Source organism: Equus asinus, chromosome 20 (genome assembly GCF_041296235.1).
Source record: "Equus asinus isolate D_3611 breed Donkey chromosome 20, EquAss-T2T_v2, whole genome shotgun sequence".
Taxonomy (NCBI): Eukaryota; Metazoa; Chordata; class Mammalia; order Perissodactyla; family Equidae; genus Equus; species Equus asinus.
This window is the reverse complement of record NC_091809.1, coordinates 47,115,138-47,131,061: the sequence shown is the minus strand read 5'-3', so window position 1 is coordinate 47,131,061 and position 15,924 is coordinate 47,115,138. Positions and strand designations below refer to the sequence as shown.

General features: G+C 53.0%; 2 protein-coding genes across 6 annotated transcripts in view; one reads left to right on the top strand and one right to left on the bottom strand.

Moving 5' to 3' along the window:
• PCSK7 (proprotein convertase subtilisin/kexin type 7) overlaps nt 1–15,349 on the bottom strand; it is a 26,197-nt gene extending 10,848 nt beyond the window's left edge. The window contains exons 1-12 of one of the 2 annotated variants that reach the window (XM_070490223.1): nt 15,214–15,349; nt 13,534–13,655; nt 12,568–13,047; nt 11,681–11,815; nt 10,909–11,074; nt 9,677–9,767; nt 8,688–8,742; nt 7,965–8,103; nt 7,102–7,202; nt 4,094–4,261; nt 3,531–3,638; nt 2,500–2,602 (exon numbers count right to left, since the gene is read on the bottom strand). In XM_070490223.1, the coding sequence (XP_070346324.1) occupies nt 2,500–2,602; nt 3,531–3,638; nt 4,094–4,261; nt 7,102–7,202; nt 7,965–8,103; nt 8,688–8,742; nt 9,677–9,767; nt 10,909–11,074; nt 11,681–11,815; nt 12,568–13,035 (1,534 nt within the window). In that variant the 5' untranslated portion in view covers nt 13,036–13,047; nt 13,534–13,655; nt 15,214–15,349. Of the gene's footprint in view, nt 1–2,499; nt 2,603–3,530; nt 3,639–4,093; nt 4,262–7,101; nt 7,203–7,964; nt 8,104–8,687; nt 8,743–9,676; nt 9,768–10,908; nt 11,075–11,680; nt 11,816–12,567; nt 13,048–13,533; nt 13,656–15,050 lie in introns of both variants that reach the window. The other variant, XM_044753714.2, reaches the window with a different exon arrangement.
• Nucleotides 15,314–15,924, top strand: part of RNF214 (ring finger protein 214) — a 39,078-nt gene continuing 38,467 nt past the window's right edge. For 3 of the 4 annotated variants that reach the window (XM_044753715.2, XM_070490221.1, XM_070490222.1), the window contains exon 1: nt 15,314–15,924. In XM_044753715.2, coding sequence (XP_044609650.2) covers nt 15,589–15,924 — 336 coding nt within the window. In that variant the 5' untranslated portion in view covers nt 15,314–15,588. The other variant, XM_044753716.2, reaches the window with a different exon arrangement.

Genomic DNA, 15,924 nt, shown 5'->3' with positions numbered 1-15,924 from the left:
TGGTAGAGACAGTGTGTGATAAAAGCGAGCAATTGCTTTAGTTAATTCATTTGAAAAGGTTACAGGTTGAAGGGTGGCAGGGACTTTGTTTCCTAATAGGTGAACAGAGGATGCTGGAAGGCAGACGGAAGAATCAGTGGAGATGGAAAGACTGGGTTGGAGAGGGAAGATGTGGAGAAGTGAAGGGACGGGATTCATTGCACAGACACAGAGTTGGCCAGTATGGATGTAAAGATGAAAGGATAGGTACGAGTGGTGTTCAGGAATCTTCTGTAAATACACACAGACACACTCTTGTGTTTTACACACTCCTCCAAACCCCACACTCCCTCCTCCCCTCTAGTAGAGATTTCAGAGTCAGAGTCACACCTAAAGGGACCGAGGGACCCCAATCCCTTCTGCCCCATATCTCTGACTGATGGGAGACATTAAAGCCTGCTCTAGAGCTGCATTGCCCAATATGGTAGCCACGAGCCATATGTGGCTGTGTAAACTTAATCATAATAAAATTGAAATTTAGTCTCAGTCATGCTAGCCACATGTTAAATGTTCAAAAGCCTCACAGGGCCAGTGGCCACTGAGTTGAGCAGCACAGATAGAGAACATTTCCATTATTGTGGAAAGTCCTATGGGACACCACGGCTCTGGGCTCCTGGTGGCATTTCACCTCCTCTTCTATTGCAGTGAGGGCAGCTCCCTCCACTTTACAAAAAGGTCACCTTCCAGCCCTCCGGCACTGAATTGCCCAGGTCTTGGTGAGAAAAGTCTACAGCCTGGCTACCGGGGCAGAGGTTTCTGGACTGTCCAGACTGAGTTGCCCGACTCTACATTAACTGGACTGACTTCCTCAACCTCCACGCATGCCCACAAGCTTGTCCCTCTGTCCTGTCTGCTCAGGGGCCGACGGAGTCACAACAGAGGGATGAGACCTTTGCTGACTGCAGAAATCAGTAGCAGTCCTGCTGGCCACCCCCAACTGCTGAGGGCTCCGCCAGCGAAACTCCCAGAGTCCTTACCTCCCTCTGCTTCCTCCTCTCTCCACCATCCCACTTCCCGCTCACCTCCATCCAGGACACTTCGTCCTCCCTTCTCATGCTTCCTAGTGACAAACAAGCAGTTGCCAGACACCTCTACACCTAGGAGGTTGGTCAGACATGCTGGGGCAACGTCCCCTAGTTAGTGGGAAGCAGAGGATGACAAAGCTGGAGAGGACTCCGACCTCTTCTAAGCCAACCCCACATTTGACAGAAGCGACTGTGGGTTACTCTATTACTGAAATGACAGAAAGCAGTCCTGAGTGGGAGGGGTAAATTAAAAGGCACACTATCTCCAAGACACGCGCGTGTGAAGCCCGGGGGTTCCGAGCAAACTGCATTCCTGGGAATGTTCCTGCACTTCTCTGCCTTGGCTGATGCTTTATGCCCTTTCCAAGATAGCATTCCTTTTACGGAAAATGTCATGAACTGGGCCCGTGGATTTCCTTCCATGTAGAGGGAAACTGGGCAAGTACTGGACGTGGTTATGGAGAGAGACAGAGGAACTCTTCTTGGTGAAACCTCCACCCAAGGGAAGCTGGCCCTGCCCCTCCCATCTGAGCTCCCTTCTTTGGCCATCCTTCTCTTGTCACTGCTGTGGTCTGATCACCCCCTGGGAGGCCAGGAAAAGTGAGGACGGAGTTCTAGTTTGGGCACAAAATATGACATGCTTCAATCTTCCCAAAAAATAGTGAATAACTGCTTGCCAAAATTCCTCAAGGGAAAAAAAAAATCCCACAGGAGCTGGAGGTAGGGAAAACCATCATGTGGGAACTCTGGGAAATCTACAGACAGATGATCCTCCAGAACAAGTATTCCAATCCAGCTTCCCTCTTCTCTGGGAAGGGGTTCAACCTCTGTGCTCCACACAAAACCACCTCTCTGACTCACAGACCTTCCCACAATCCCAGTGACCCTGGTGCGATGGAGCCGGGGGCAGAGGATGGACAGCTACAGTCCAGGGAGCCGTCCACATTCTCCTCTGTCCCACCCCCAATAGACCCCATCTGACTCTCTCTGTAATAGACAAGCCTGACAATCAAAAGAAGAAATCCCCAACTCCTATATTTCATCCAAAGCCCACTGGGTTGAAGAGAACTCTCTGGCAAGTTCTTAGCATGGAAGTCAAAGGAACGTCTTTCAACTCTCACCCAGTCTCGCCAGGTCCCAGTCCCACTCCTCCCACCAGCCTTTCTAATCTTGGCTGCTCAGCAGCTCCTTTCCTCTACTAGTAACTCAGGAGAAAAGTCTGGTTTAAGCAGCCAGGGGACCAGCCAACTCAGAAGCAGCAACATGTCCTAAAATGGTCAAAGAAAGCTCCACAGGTTTGGCCGGAGCTCAGCTCCTAAAGGAAGGGGGCAGAATCGGCAGGGAGGCAGGGAGGACGGAGGATGAGTTTAACTTCCCCAACACCCCGCCCCAAACCTCAGGCCCAACATTAACCCCCTTTCTGCTGACTACTTACCATTCCACAAGACCTCCAGGGAACGGGGAGACAGCGGAATTGCCTTGTTCTCCTTTAACACGGGGCTGACGTAGGAAGCTAAGTAAGGGACAGATGTCCAGATCTATTAAAGGAAGGGGGGATGGCAGTGAACACACAGGACCAATCCCCCACACACCCCTCCCCCACCCTGTCAACTCGATCAGGGCCCGCTCTCTTTATTTTCTTCTCCTCACCACCTTCCTCCTGCCCTGAGGCTCCTGCTGACACCCTGCAACACTGCCTGTGGCGCCCAATCAAGGAGCCCAAGGAAACGGCTGTGTCCAGCGTGGGAGATGAGAACCAGAGCACCCTGAGAGTCCCGAGCTATACTCAGGTCCCATTTACTCTCTACCAACACAGAAGTCCCCCTCCTTCTTGGGGGAGATATCCCCAGACCCCCAGCGGATGCCTGAAACCATGGATAGTCCCAAACCCTGTATATACTATGTTTTTTCCTAAATATACATACCTAAGATAAAGTTTAATTTATAAATTAGTTACAGTAAGAGATTAACAACTTACAATAAAATAGGACAATATAACCATATACTGTAATAGAAGTTATGTGAATGTGGTCTCTCCTTCTCTCAAAATATCTTGTTGTTCTGGACTCACCCTTCTTCTTGTGATGAGGTGAGATGATAAAACGCCTACGTGATGAGATGTGGTGAGGTGAATGACGTGGCATTGTGACGTGGCGTTAGGCTACTACTGACCTTCTGACGATACGTCGGAAGGAGGATCATCTGCTTTGGAACTGTGCTTGACTGCGGGTAACTGAAACCGCGGGAAGGGAAACCGCGGATAAGCGGGGACTACGGTAGTTTGGAAACTTCAATTCTAGTGTTGAGCCTGTGTCTTCATTTGTAAATAAGTGTCAGCTGGGATGAGTGTAAATGAAATGAGCGAACATTTATTAAGCACCTACAATGTGCCAGGCAATGCTGAGGCATTTAGCCACCCCCAGGTCACCACACAGAGGGCTCCCCACCCTGCCAACACCTGCTCACCTTGGCGGCATTAACGAGTCTCCAGGCATTGAGCAGGCCGAACCCATGCTGGTGGCTGTGGCTGAAGCCCGCCTCGTTGGTGACCCACTCTGCACGGCGATCCTCGTACTGAGAGGACAGAGGTCCTGGTTACTTGGATTCCCAAAGTAATCTCAACACCTACCTCTGGTTTCCTGCCTGCCCTGCTGGCTGATCCAGTCCAGACTCTCCCACTGAGGCTACTAGAAACGGACTCCCCAAGGAAAGCTGGGACAAAAGGTCAAAGCTCCATGATGTTACCACCCCAGTGGCCTGCTTCTAGAGGGAGCCAGGAGTCACAGGCTCCAGAGTAGGGGAGCCCAGCCAGAGCTCTCCTTTGCAGGTAAAATGGCATCAGCTGAAGAGGTACAAATGAGTTTAGGGGGTCTCCACACGTGTTCTATACACATGGAACTCTGAAAGGGATTTGGCACCTAACGTTTGGGCCACCTAGAATTTGAAGCCTCTTGATATCAGCAAGTCCTTGGAACTAGAACTCTGGAGTCAGCTGGGCCAGGCCATTTGTCCACCTGCTAGGACCTCACCTGGGTGGCTGTGAAGACAATGATGTGCTGGACATCACGCCACGTGAGGCAAGGCCGCACCTGCAGCATCAGGGCTATCATGCCAGCTGCCAGAGGGGCTGCTGCTGAGGTCCCGGTGTGGCCCTCAGTGCAGCCTGTGCCCTTCTGAAGGTCCCAGTCGGTGGTCACCTGGGCAGTGGAGTGGAGGGGAAGGGGCCAGGTTAGAGACTGAGTTCAAAGGTGCTGTGGAGGGAGGGGAGTGGGCTGGTCCTCAGAACAAGCCTCTCAGGTGGGCCCTTCCTCTGAAAGGAGAGCTGAATCTCTGACCAGAGGGAGGCCCACCAGCGGGTCAGGGAAAAGGAGATCCTTCATCCTTCTAGGCCTCACAAGAGAATCTCTGGCAAATTAAGAAAAGGAGAATAAAAATGAAAGAATTACTTAGGAGGGTCTGGTTGTGGGGGGGAAGGAGATGGAGAAACGGGAGAGGCCTTACGAGCAGAGGACAGTTCCCTGATTCCTGCTCCTCTAATAACCCATTCCCAAATTCTCCACCCCAACCCTCCAACCCCCACAACCATGCTAGACAGAGGAAGTGGTCAGGGGAGCTCCTGGGCCCCAGCTGGAGCTGGGACAACAGTGACAGCAACATTCAAGGAGATCCAACTCGGCAGCTCAGCGATAGGGGCTGGAGTGACATCAGTGCGAACAAGGGGGCGTGTTCCCAGGGAGAGGAACTGCCCCTTGCCCACCCATTGGCTCAGTATGGGATTTGTATCTACACTGCCTGCCCACCCTGGCCTATGGTGATCAACAGGACAAGCTGCCTCATTGCTGAGCCTGGTGTCCCAGTGTGGTTTCCATGGGTGCCCCCACCTACCTGTGGTTCTGAGGTGGGAGGTGAAGGTAGGGGTGGGGGAAGAGGGGAATCACTTCGGGGGAGAGATGGCATCTGTGGGCAAAAAGTTCTTTTCATGCTCTCATCAACCCTGGAGCCACAAAGGGCTTAGCTGAGGAGGGCCCTGCATAAACCTGCTCCATTCTGTGGCACTTTGGATCTAGCACACGGTGCTAGCGTTAATTCTTTTCTTCCAAATTTCTCTTCTGGGTCAGATAGCAGGGTGGTAACTTCTGCCAAGAGCTGCCCTTTCTCCATTGTACTCACTGCTTCCCTCCCAGCTGTTATAGCAGCTGCCAAGAGATGTAGTTTTCACTCAGACACCATGCACTCCCACAAGAAAAGGGGAAAAAAACTCTCCAAGTTGTAGTCTCAATGAGAGCGGGAAGCCTGGTCCATGCCAGGGTGCAGATTGATTTTTTCCTGTTAAGGAAACAGCCGCGCAGTGACTGATGTGTAGCTGTGAGGCCTGTGAACTTGCCTGTGGTGGGAGGAGCCCCAGCAAATGGTGGGCAGCACACAGCTCCACACTCTGCCCCCAGCGAGACAGCTCCACCGAGCTTGTCATTGATCAGAAACTGGCAACAGGTTTCCAAGGCCAGGACATCTCAAAGACGGAAAGTTGGCTAAACAGACTCTCTTTTCATATCTGGACCAACTACAGTTGAGATGGAAGGTGGGGTGGGGGTAAGGAGTGGGGCTGAGTTAGGAGGAGGAAAGCCAGGCACCGCATAGCCAGAGTAACACTTAAGCTCGGGCGCCTTCCTGGTCCCGGCAGGGGCTGGCTGAGCTTGTTCTGGACTTCTGCCAGGGCTTGAAGAGCACGGTCCGTTCCTGCTCTTCCTCCTAACCCAGCCTGGCTTGGGGTGGGCGCCCTCTGCACCCAGACCCCTGCCTGCTGAGCGGAGCCCCTCTTGCCCTTTCACCTTAGGCCACTCCCTTTTCTCTTCTCCCTGGGGTTGGGGAGAGGGCTGGGGTCACCTGGCACAGAGCCTTGGAACGTTGTGTTGACCAGAAGTCATCTATTGGCAAAACAAAAGTTCAGTTTTGGAAAATGAATTTGACCCAGCAGGAAGACAAAGCAGCCTAATTCTCAATGGCCCCAGAGAGACCTAGACCTCTCAACCGGGCCACTGGGGAAATCCGACACGATCAGCTCCAGCCCAGCTCTTCCCTGGAGACCCCGTCCCCATATCGCTCCTTTATGGGCAGCAGGGGCAGGCAGGCAGCTCCAGGAGGGCAGGCCAGAGACCTGGCTCCAACCTGCTGGGAGGCAGCTAAGCCAGCCGGGCGCAGGCACCAGACCCTGAAATCTTGAAAAGTTTCCCACAGCTTGAGAAGGTCCACTCCCCGCTCCAATCTCTTGTTTGCTATGGCTCCCGTTCTAGCTCCAAGGAAAGAGCTGTGTCTTAGGCTGACAGAGACATTCCCCTGACTCCTTTCCCCTCCCATCCCACAAAGACAACCACTAGCTTTACCCCTGACGAGGAACACGACCAGAACTCACAGTATTTACAGAAGAGCTGAATAGCAGTGGAATGATGATGATAATGATGATTTTTTTTTTAAGCCCACAGAAATTAGCCAAAGCCCAAATCTTACCAAAGGAAGACATTTCAAAGAAGTTTTCAATCAATGTGATGCTTAATAGTTCTTAAAATTTTAAAGATAAAAGCCATTCATATAGGGGGCCAGCCTGATGGCATAGTGGTTAAGCTCGGCGCACACCACGCATGTCAGCAGCCCAGGTTCGCGGGTTTGGATCCTGGGCACAGGCCTACACTGCTCATCAGCCATGTTGTGGCAGCAACCCACATGCAAGGTGAAGAAGATGGGCACAGATGTTAGCTCAGGGCCACTCTTCCTCAAGTAAAAAGAGGAAGATTGGCAACAGGTGTTAGCTTAGGGCCAATCTTCCTTGCAAAAAAACCCAAACCCATTCACACAGATTTATTTAGAGTCCTCAGCTCGATTCTTCCAACAATGGCATACCCTTAGAGACACAGATCTGCTCAGGAAGAGGCAACTGAGGGACAGGATAGGGAGGCAGGGAACAAAGAGAAAGATGGTTGTGCCGCCTGACAGAAGTCTTGTGGGACAGGGGCAGGTAGTAGAGGGCCCAGGAGGCACTCACAATGCTCCGAAGCATCTTGTCCCCACCACTGAAGGTGACCGCCAGCATAGAGGCACACTCCTCTGCATAGAAAGGCATGTGTCCCTCCTCGTCCACAGCACCTGGGCAGAGTAGGGGAAATGGGAGCCGGGATAAGGGCCTGATAACATTAAAGTCATCTTTGGTTATTATCTGGGAGGCCCAGTGCCTCAGAGTGCCCACATGCCTCCCCTGAATGGGCAACCTCAGATGGCAGAGGTATTGTGAGGGCCCCATTAGAGGTGCCCTAATGCCATTCTCTCAATAGGCTCCAGGGTAAACCTTGGGGCATTCCACCTCCACCCCTACTCATCCCTTCACAGGTTCATTTTCCTCAACATTTAGTAATTATCTACTGGAGTTACACACTGTGTGAGACATTGGGGCCATATGGAAACGGCCAGTCCTGATCTCAAGGAGCCGATAATCAGAGAGGAAGTCGCGTTAGTAAATAAACACAACTGGGATGGCAAGTGGCATGGTAGGGAGCACAGGAAAAGGGCATTTAATTTAGGCTAGTGGGGTGTCAAGGAGGCTTCAAGCAGGAGGCAAGTGGCCCCTGGGAAGACAGGCCGGAGCAGAGTCCCAACCAGTTGTGGTGGGGGTAGAGGCGGGGTGGGTATCTCCAGATGATGGGTTGAAAGTGTTCCCAGGGTCTGGAGACTTCTAAGGAAGTCCTGAGATCCTCTGAGAGCAGGACTAGTCCCTTCTAACTATCTGAGCCTGAGGAGAAGATCGTGCTCACATTTAGATAGACAAATGGAAGCCAGGGTACACTAAGATACACCGTTCCCTCACCACACCACTGAGTCACACACACACACACGTGCACCCCAAGGCGCTACCTATGGTGACTGTGTAGATGGAGTTGGCATAGCCATCGTAGTTGCAGTTGTCATTGTGCTGGCCCCCATTGCCACTGGCCACCACAAAGATGCTCCCGAAGCCCCGGCGGCCAGCCATCACCCCATGTTGCAAGGCAGCCTGAGGAGCAAAAACGTCAGGGATCAGTTAAGGGGCTCATAGAAAGACCTCTGCCTTCCATACCAGTCACCCTCTCCTCCCTTTCCAGAAAGAAGAAGAAAAAAAGCCCAAAGGCACTGGGCATGGGAGAAACTTAAAGATGGGCTCAAGAAGAGGAGGAAGCTGTTAGTTGCGTAACTGTTTGATGGATGTACTCTGCTTATCAGAGAGGGTGGGGCCAGAAATGGGGAGCTGAGCACAAAATCAAAGGGAAACAATCTCAAAGCACTGTTCATTTCTCTCTAAGAACTCGTGTGCCCCACACTCCCCACCTCCAGGTTAGGAGCAGTCTTCTGAAAGGAGGTGGTAGGTTAGATGGCATAGTTCTGCCACTCAATAATGCTGGTCCCCTAGATGGGGAACTGGGTGGTTGGGACCACATGTGGAGGCTTACTTTTCCCTCTAAGCACTCTTGTATCTTTTGAATTTTCATACTAAGTGTATGTAACTCTCCAGATGCGGTGGGAGAGGGAGCGACTTGTAGCAGTTCTCCAGGAACTGATTGGTGCCTTAGGTCTCCTAACATCTTCGTGCAGTTCAGTTACCTTTCCAAGCTGATGGGGGCCATCCACCGTCTTTCCATCATCATCTGGTCCCCAGCTGTTGAGAAATACCCAGAGGGAAGAGGCAGAGCCAGGCTGTGGCTGCCCCCCAAGGCCTCTCAGTGCCAGCTGGCCACCCCTCTGCCTGGGCTCTTACTCTCCTCCCAAGGGGTCCAGTTCAGGACTCCCATGATTAAAGGACGTAGGGTTCAAGGGTCTGGCCCTCACTCCAAAGTGGAAAACAGAAGTATGTGCTGAGGTTCCTTCCCTTGGAAGCTTTTCCAGTTTAGGACTACTTTAGCTTGCCCCTAAAAATCTTTCCTCAGGTCCTAGAGAGCAGGAGACAGTACACAGTGGTAGAGAGGGACAGGGGACAACCCCTCTCCTGATCTAGGGACTTAATACTAGGCTTGATGGCAGAGCACCCACGAAGGAAGTATGTAATCTGCGTAAGTTCTTGGGTCTGAGGAGTTCTCTATTCTTTCTCTAAGAGGAAATGCACATTGTGGATGATGTCATGGGTCTAAGGGAGGTGCTGGTTAGGGGGAAGAACGAGTGCCATCAATGTCGTGGGGACAGCCCAACCTCAGTTCCTCCTTATCCACCCCAACCTTAACCATGACCTGAAGCTACAGGTGCATTTTTGTGTGCAGGGCAGTGGGAATTGGTGCTGGGCATTCAGCTCAGCTGAGGTTGGGGAGGAACGCCCACCTTCTCCCAGAAGCCTTATAAGTTTACTAAACAAACAAACGGGGCAGGCTGGAGCACTCCTCACGTGGCAACCTGATTACTGGGGTGACCTGGGGCTTAAGAGAGAAGCCAGTGACTGGGGACCTGGAGGAATGAGGGCAGTGGACTTATAGGTGGAAGCCAGTGAGCAGACCCGTGCTGGGACCTGCCCAGTTCAGCCCATTTTGCTGTTCTTTTGTTGGGGATTCACCCCAGGTGCCCGCGCCTCCTGACCTCTCACCTTGTTCCTGGGTCTGCCTCACCTGCAGCTGTAGATGTCATTGATCTGATAGTGCTTGTTGAACGCCACAGCCTCCATGCTGTCTGTGAGGGGTCCATCCAGTACCCGGATACCTAGGCAGTGAAGGCCACACAGCTCCTCAATAATACTGGTCCCCTAGATGGGGAACTGGGTGGTTGGGACCACATGTGGAGACTTACTTTTCCCTCTAAGCACTCTTGTATCTTTTGAATTTTTATCCTAAGTGTATGTAACTCTCCAGAAATATTTTTTAATGTAATGCTAAATCTTAGACTTTAAGGCATAGGCTAGAATGCAAGTAGCCAAGGTTCCCTTCTTGTCTGCATCCTTTATCATGTAAAACAGCGGGGCAATGCCTGACACATAGAAGGTGTTCAATAAATGGTACTCATTACCATTATTACTCCCATGGACGCCTAATTTCACCCTCTAAAATGGGGTAAGTCACACCCTGGTGACCATGTCTGGACAAATGGAGCTTTCAGAAGGGCCTTGGGCCCTGGGGATTTCTGGCTCCCTCTGTAGCCTCATTGACAGAGAGGCCTGCTGACCTCTGCTGGAGTGTGAGAGGAATACAGCCAACCCATTCAGTCTGTAGGTTCCAAGCACATGAGGACTCACGGGGAGAACCTCCCCATTCATTCCCTTCACCTTCTGCCTTAATGGACGAAGACTGAGAGGAAAAGGAGCCACAGAACCACACCTAGCGGGGGCCAGGGCTGCTCAGCTCTCTTGAAAGGATGGAGAACAGACAGTGACCATTGGAAGGGCTGGGAGCTGGAGAGCCGGGAGATGGGACAGGAGCCTCCACAGACATATGAGGTCAAGGAAGAAGGGCAGATGAGAAGGCATTTGGTAAATTATGAACATACAAATATAACATAAATGAGTAAAAGGAGTTATCTTTACAAGGAGTTGGGTCACTGATGGAGCATAACCATGGTAAAAGGGAAGAGGAGACTGAGCAGGTGGGGCTTGAGGCCTCCATCCCATATCAGGCGCATTTCCTCTTTTATCTTTTTATATGGTGGGGTTTGCTGCTAAAAACATGTTTGAAACACCATTGCACTGAAAAAAATCAAGGAACTGATTTGTCCTACAGATGCTGATTATAAGCCTACCCTTTGCTGTGTGCTGTGTGTTGAAGGTGGGTTCAGAATTCGGGGGGAAAGGAGGGCAGAGAATGAAGACTGTCATCACAGGAGAAGCCGACCGCGTGAGACTAGAGGGTACCTGCTATGCGGCTCCCGTATGCCACTCCCACTGCACAGAAGCTGTTGTTGGGCACGGCGGCGATCTCTCCTGCACATCGCGTGCCGTGGTGGTTGCCATTCTCCACATCCGGGTGGGGCATGGGGTCAGGGTCATTAGAGTTGAGGTCATAGCTGCCCTCAGGGCTCTGAAACATTGAGGGGGGGGTGACGTGGTCACTCACCGGTTATAAGGGGTTCAGGTCTTGGAGCTCAGGGAGAGAGAGCGACTGGGAGTTTGGGGCTCCGAGCCAGGACAACAGGCCCATCTCTCTCTGCAAACCACACAGGATACAAGATATGAAGACAGGACACATTGGAGCAAAACTGAGAAGTGCCACAGCTCTCAGCAAACTTCTCTCTCATCCATTATATAGAAACGTGCCCAGGAGACTGCTCCATGCCTGGGAAACCTGGGACAAAGAGATTTAGAGGCACCAAAGGCCAGGCTACAGAGAGAGGAAGGTGCTCAGAACTTGGATGGAGAGGGAAGTTGCCTTCAGGGGCCACTCCTTCCTCCCTGGGGCAGGGAGCTGCGATAGGAACCAGGAAGTATCACTGGATCCTCTCCTTGCTGAGGCTGGAGCCACTCCCCATGTCTTAATTGCCAGTCTGGAATGCCGGCTGGGGAAAAGAAGATGAATACCATCCCACCTCCAGGCCCTTCTGTTTGGCATAGTGACCTCTAAGAAAAAGGACAAGCCTGAGGGAATATCAAGAAGGAGGTAGGGAGGGGTTGTTCCAGGGCCACTCACATAGTTGGGTGCAATGTCCTGGATGGTGTGCTCCACGCCGTCATCCACTACCACCACGGTCACGCCTTGCCCAGTTACATTGCGCTCCCATACACCTGTCACGTTGATGTCTCTGCCGGGGCTCCGCCGGTTATTCTGTAGGAGAGACAGGGTCAGGAACTGTTCTCGAAGCCTTGAGAATCCAGTGACACACCACAGCCCATAGAGACAGAAGTTGTAGCTAGCAGCCCCTTTTCAGTCTTGGCTGCCATCGAAGAGCCAGATAGAGGGTGTGGACCAGTAGGTCTAGGTGGGGACAGAGCCAAGGAGGAGCAAGTGAGAGCTTTGCCACAACTTAGGTCCCCAGGAAAGCTTGGCATCATTCACAGGCAATAAAGGTGAAATGGTGGCTAGGGTTAAGGGTCAGATAATACAATCATTATGCTACATAATACATATTATATTAACATTATATAATATAAAGTTAGTAGCTAACACTTATAAAGTGTTTACCATGTGTCGGGCACACATATATTAATTCACTTATTCTAACCATAACTCTACGAGATAGGTACTATTACAATCTCCATTTTACAGAGGGGAAAACTGAGACACAGAACGGTTAAGCAGTTTGCCCAAAGGCACATGCTGGTAAGTGGTGGAGCTGGAACTTGAGCCAGGCAGCCTGGCCCCAGCACCCACACCCCAGCTGCCGTAGTCACTGGCCCTCTGGAAGTGAGCACAGGGAAGGTGGAGCCCGAAGACCAAACATGCCACTGAAGCCCACAGAAACGTCTCCTTAGCAAAGGACGGGGGCAGTTGAAGAGTAACACAGGTGAAAGCCCACAAAGGAACTGGATACCTAGAATTTATCCACCTGAAGCTGAACACTGCAGGGCTGGACTCACCAAGTGCCATTGCTGTGGGTACTTGGGGTCATTGAAGTGGACGCTGCGCTTGGCTCGCTTTAGCAGCCTCTGTTCTGAGTGCCAGAGCACAGCTTCATGCCTGGTGAACACAGCCTCCGCCTGCTGCCGGACTGCCTCCACCTGCTGGTCCTGCCAGTGCCCAGCTGGCTGGACGAAGAGGTAGTGCCCCTGGAGCTCCCCGATGCGTCCAGCATTCACCAGCCCTGCTGCTTGGGCCAAGGCATCTGCCTGCTGCTCCAGAGACTCTTCCTTCCCCTTGCCTCCCAGGCTGTCCAGATGCACGGCCCAACTTATCCCCCCTGGGCCCTGGGCCCCAGGCCCACCTGCCCCTGCCAGGCCCATGACCCAGGGAACCAGTAAGAAGAGCCCGGCTAACTCAAGCCAGAGGCAGGTGGGCAGGCCCAGGGGGGCATCCAAGTGTGGCACTTTCTGCCTCCCCTTCGGCATCAGAGCAGCAGGCTGCAGACAAAGAGAAAGGACACCAGAGATAAAAGTGCTGATAACTGCAGGAATCTGAGAGGGAGACCGAGCCATCAACGTATTACACCTGGAAACCTCCAATCTGCTCCTTTGAAATTATTCAACATTTGATCCTCTCTTTTTATTCACATTTATCCCTGACCAACAGGGATAAGCCCCCAGGTCAGGTGTGGACCAGTACTAACCCCAGTGGATACCTCCATGGCACGACGGGCCAATCCCCATCTCCCCAGATGATCAAGCAGAATGGCAAGCTGCTAACAGGCCCCATGCTGCTCTTTCCCACTGTTGCCATGAGAAGGGCTCAAAAGTCGTATCACTCCCGCACGTTACTGGCAGAATCATGACTATTCTTTAGAAGAGATCCTCCTCCCTTATTTAGAGGGAACATAAACCTTTCCCCAGCTGCCTTCTCAGTCCAGTTGTCCTCAGGGCTAACTCCCCCCAGTGGGGCCCCATTCTCACCTGGACTGTGTGTGAGGTCGAGCTCCTGGTCTGGCTAACCACCTCACGCTCATTTTGTGCCAATTGAGAAAAGGCATCACTTTCGCTGCGAGGAGTGTTCACTCTGAGCACAGACTGCAGACCTGTGGGCCCCAAGAAAAGAAGAAATGGTGTCCTCTCAAACCCAGTGGAGCAAGCAGAACTAGGCCAGGAACTCCAGGACCTGAGACCAAAGAAACTGGCCAAGGACCAAAGATCATTTCCAGGGATCTCTCATAGGTCACAGACTGGAACAGAACTGGTAGGGTAAGGCCAAATCAGTACAAAAACCCAGAAACACTACTTCTTGTCCGAACCATCACGCCACCCTCTTTCCTTTTTTCCCTAGAGGCCTAGAAGAGGGCTCGAACCATTACCAAAAGCGTCTCTTGAAAAGTAGGTAGTACTGTTTTCTAGAAGTCCAGGCGGCAGCTAACTTCCTGATTCCTGTACCTCTGCAGGACGCTAGGGGAAGTAAGAGGAGGCAGGAGGTGGGGGAGACAGGGAAAACCCGAGAACGCAAACAAAACCGAACAGGTGTAAAGGGCAAGTGAGCAACCGAGAGAGAAGAAATGAGTGGAACCCAGCACTCAAGGGCTTTCCTTAGTCACTAGCTCGGGTGGTTGGCTTGGAAGTGCGGGCTCAGGCTCCAAACCCAGCACTGCCATACCTGGTTTGCTAGAAGGGCCAAATTAGAACTGGTGGGCAACCATGGGGACAGGGACAGGTGACTGGGTGGCAGAATATGTGTGTATTTATCGGTGGCTGGCCTCCTTCAGAAGCATCTGCTCTCTACTGATGTCACCCTGAGGCAGGGCTTAGTACCCACACACAAACCCAAATGAATCCGACTCAAAACATTACAGGAAAATGGGTATTTTACCAAAGTCTCTTTGGAAAGAGAGAAAGGGAATTTACGCCACTTAAAACTTCCCTCCAAAAGTCTGCATTCCACATCTTCTCTCTTTTCCTCTTAGGTTCCCGGGCATATTCCCTCTCAAATTCCTCCCTGCCCTGCAGCCTCCACTGTCACGAGATATTCGGATGTCTTTCCCAGTCTGCATAACTCATTAAGCAAAACAAAATCTTGTTAAATGGCCAGATAAAGACCCGTCTAGGCAGGCTCCTTCCAGCTCAGTAGATCTCACAGATTTCCCTAAAAGAAACCTGACCACCACTTCCTCCTTTCCCTCTGGCAGAGCAGTACTTTACCCCCCACCCCAGGCTTCTGGGAAAGAACCTTAAATACCCCCTGAAAGCAGATCTCAACCCAACCCAAGGGCTAAGCTATCTTTACAGATCTTAGGTGCCAAGGGAGAAGAGGAATCCTATGGGCAGACCAGAGTCTAGGATTCTGCTCCCAAGAGACTGTCCATCTCGCAGCCTCTACACTCTGCTCCTAGAACCCTGATGCGTCTACGGGTCAGCTTCATTGATTTCCTCCTCCCGGGCCTCGACTGTCCCGTGCATGTGCCCCCCCTCCTCAGAGGGACTCACACTATCCTGGAATCCAAGAGCCCGGTGCCCCGTCTCCCTTGGGCACCTCCACGCCAGGACCGAAAGCGCCCTCTGGGCAGCTCCCTCATCCTCAGACACCGGCTGCCCCCACTTCTGGGCCACTCGGACTTCCAATGCCCCGCCGCCACCGAGTTCCCAACTCACCCGCCCGGCCGCAGCTGCTGCCGCCGCCTCCCTGCGGAAACTCGCGGCTTCCCGGGAGCCCGAGGAGCCAGTGACAGTAGCATCACTTCCGCCCGGCGGCGCAGCCAATCAGCGGCGGGTCCCCCGGCCGGGCCGACGGGCGAGGAGCAGCCGGCGCTAGGGGGCCGGCTCCTCCAAGCATCCTCTGCCGGGACAGAAGCGTGCGGGTGTGGTGGGCTTTCCTCGTGGCGTCTCGGCGCCCCGAGTTCTCTGGGCATCTTCTAGAGGGGCCCTCTCCCCAGAAGGGACCGTCTTCTCCCTCATGGCGTCCTCTGGAGAGGGCATCTCGGTTGCGACCTTTAAAAACACCTCATTCCTCTTCGCCCTCTGACCGCCATGGCCCCGACTCTCCCTGTAATCTTCCTAGAGGGGCTCCTCCCTCCGCCAGGTCTCCTTCGTTCTGGCAGCGGCATCTCCCTTCTTCCCTGCGCCCGGGGAGAGACAACTTGGGTCTTAGGAGGGCTTCCGCCGCGTCCCGGCCCCTCGACGATGCCAGCTCTGGCCGCCAGAGGGCGCCGTCGGGGGCGGCCGGGGCCACCGCGGCCTCTCCTCTTCGGGCCGAGCCTCGCCCCCTCCGCTCGTGCCGCCGGAAGTGGGAGGTGTCGCGCGCGGGCCGGGCTCGACCCCTCCCCCAGGCTCGGCCTCCCCCTCCCCCCCGCTCCGCCCGCTCAG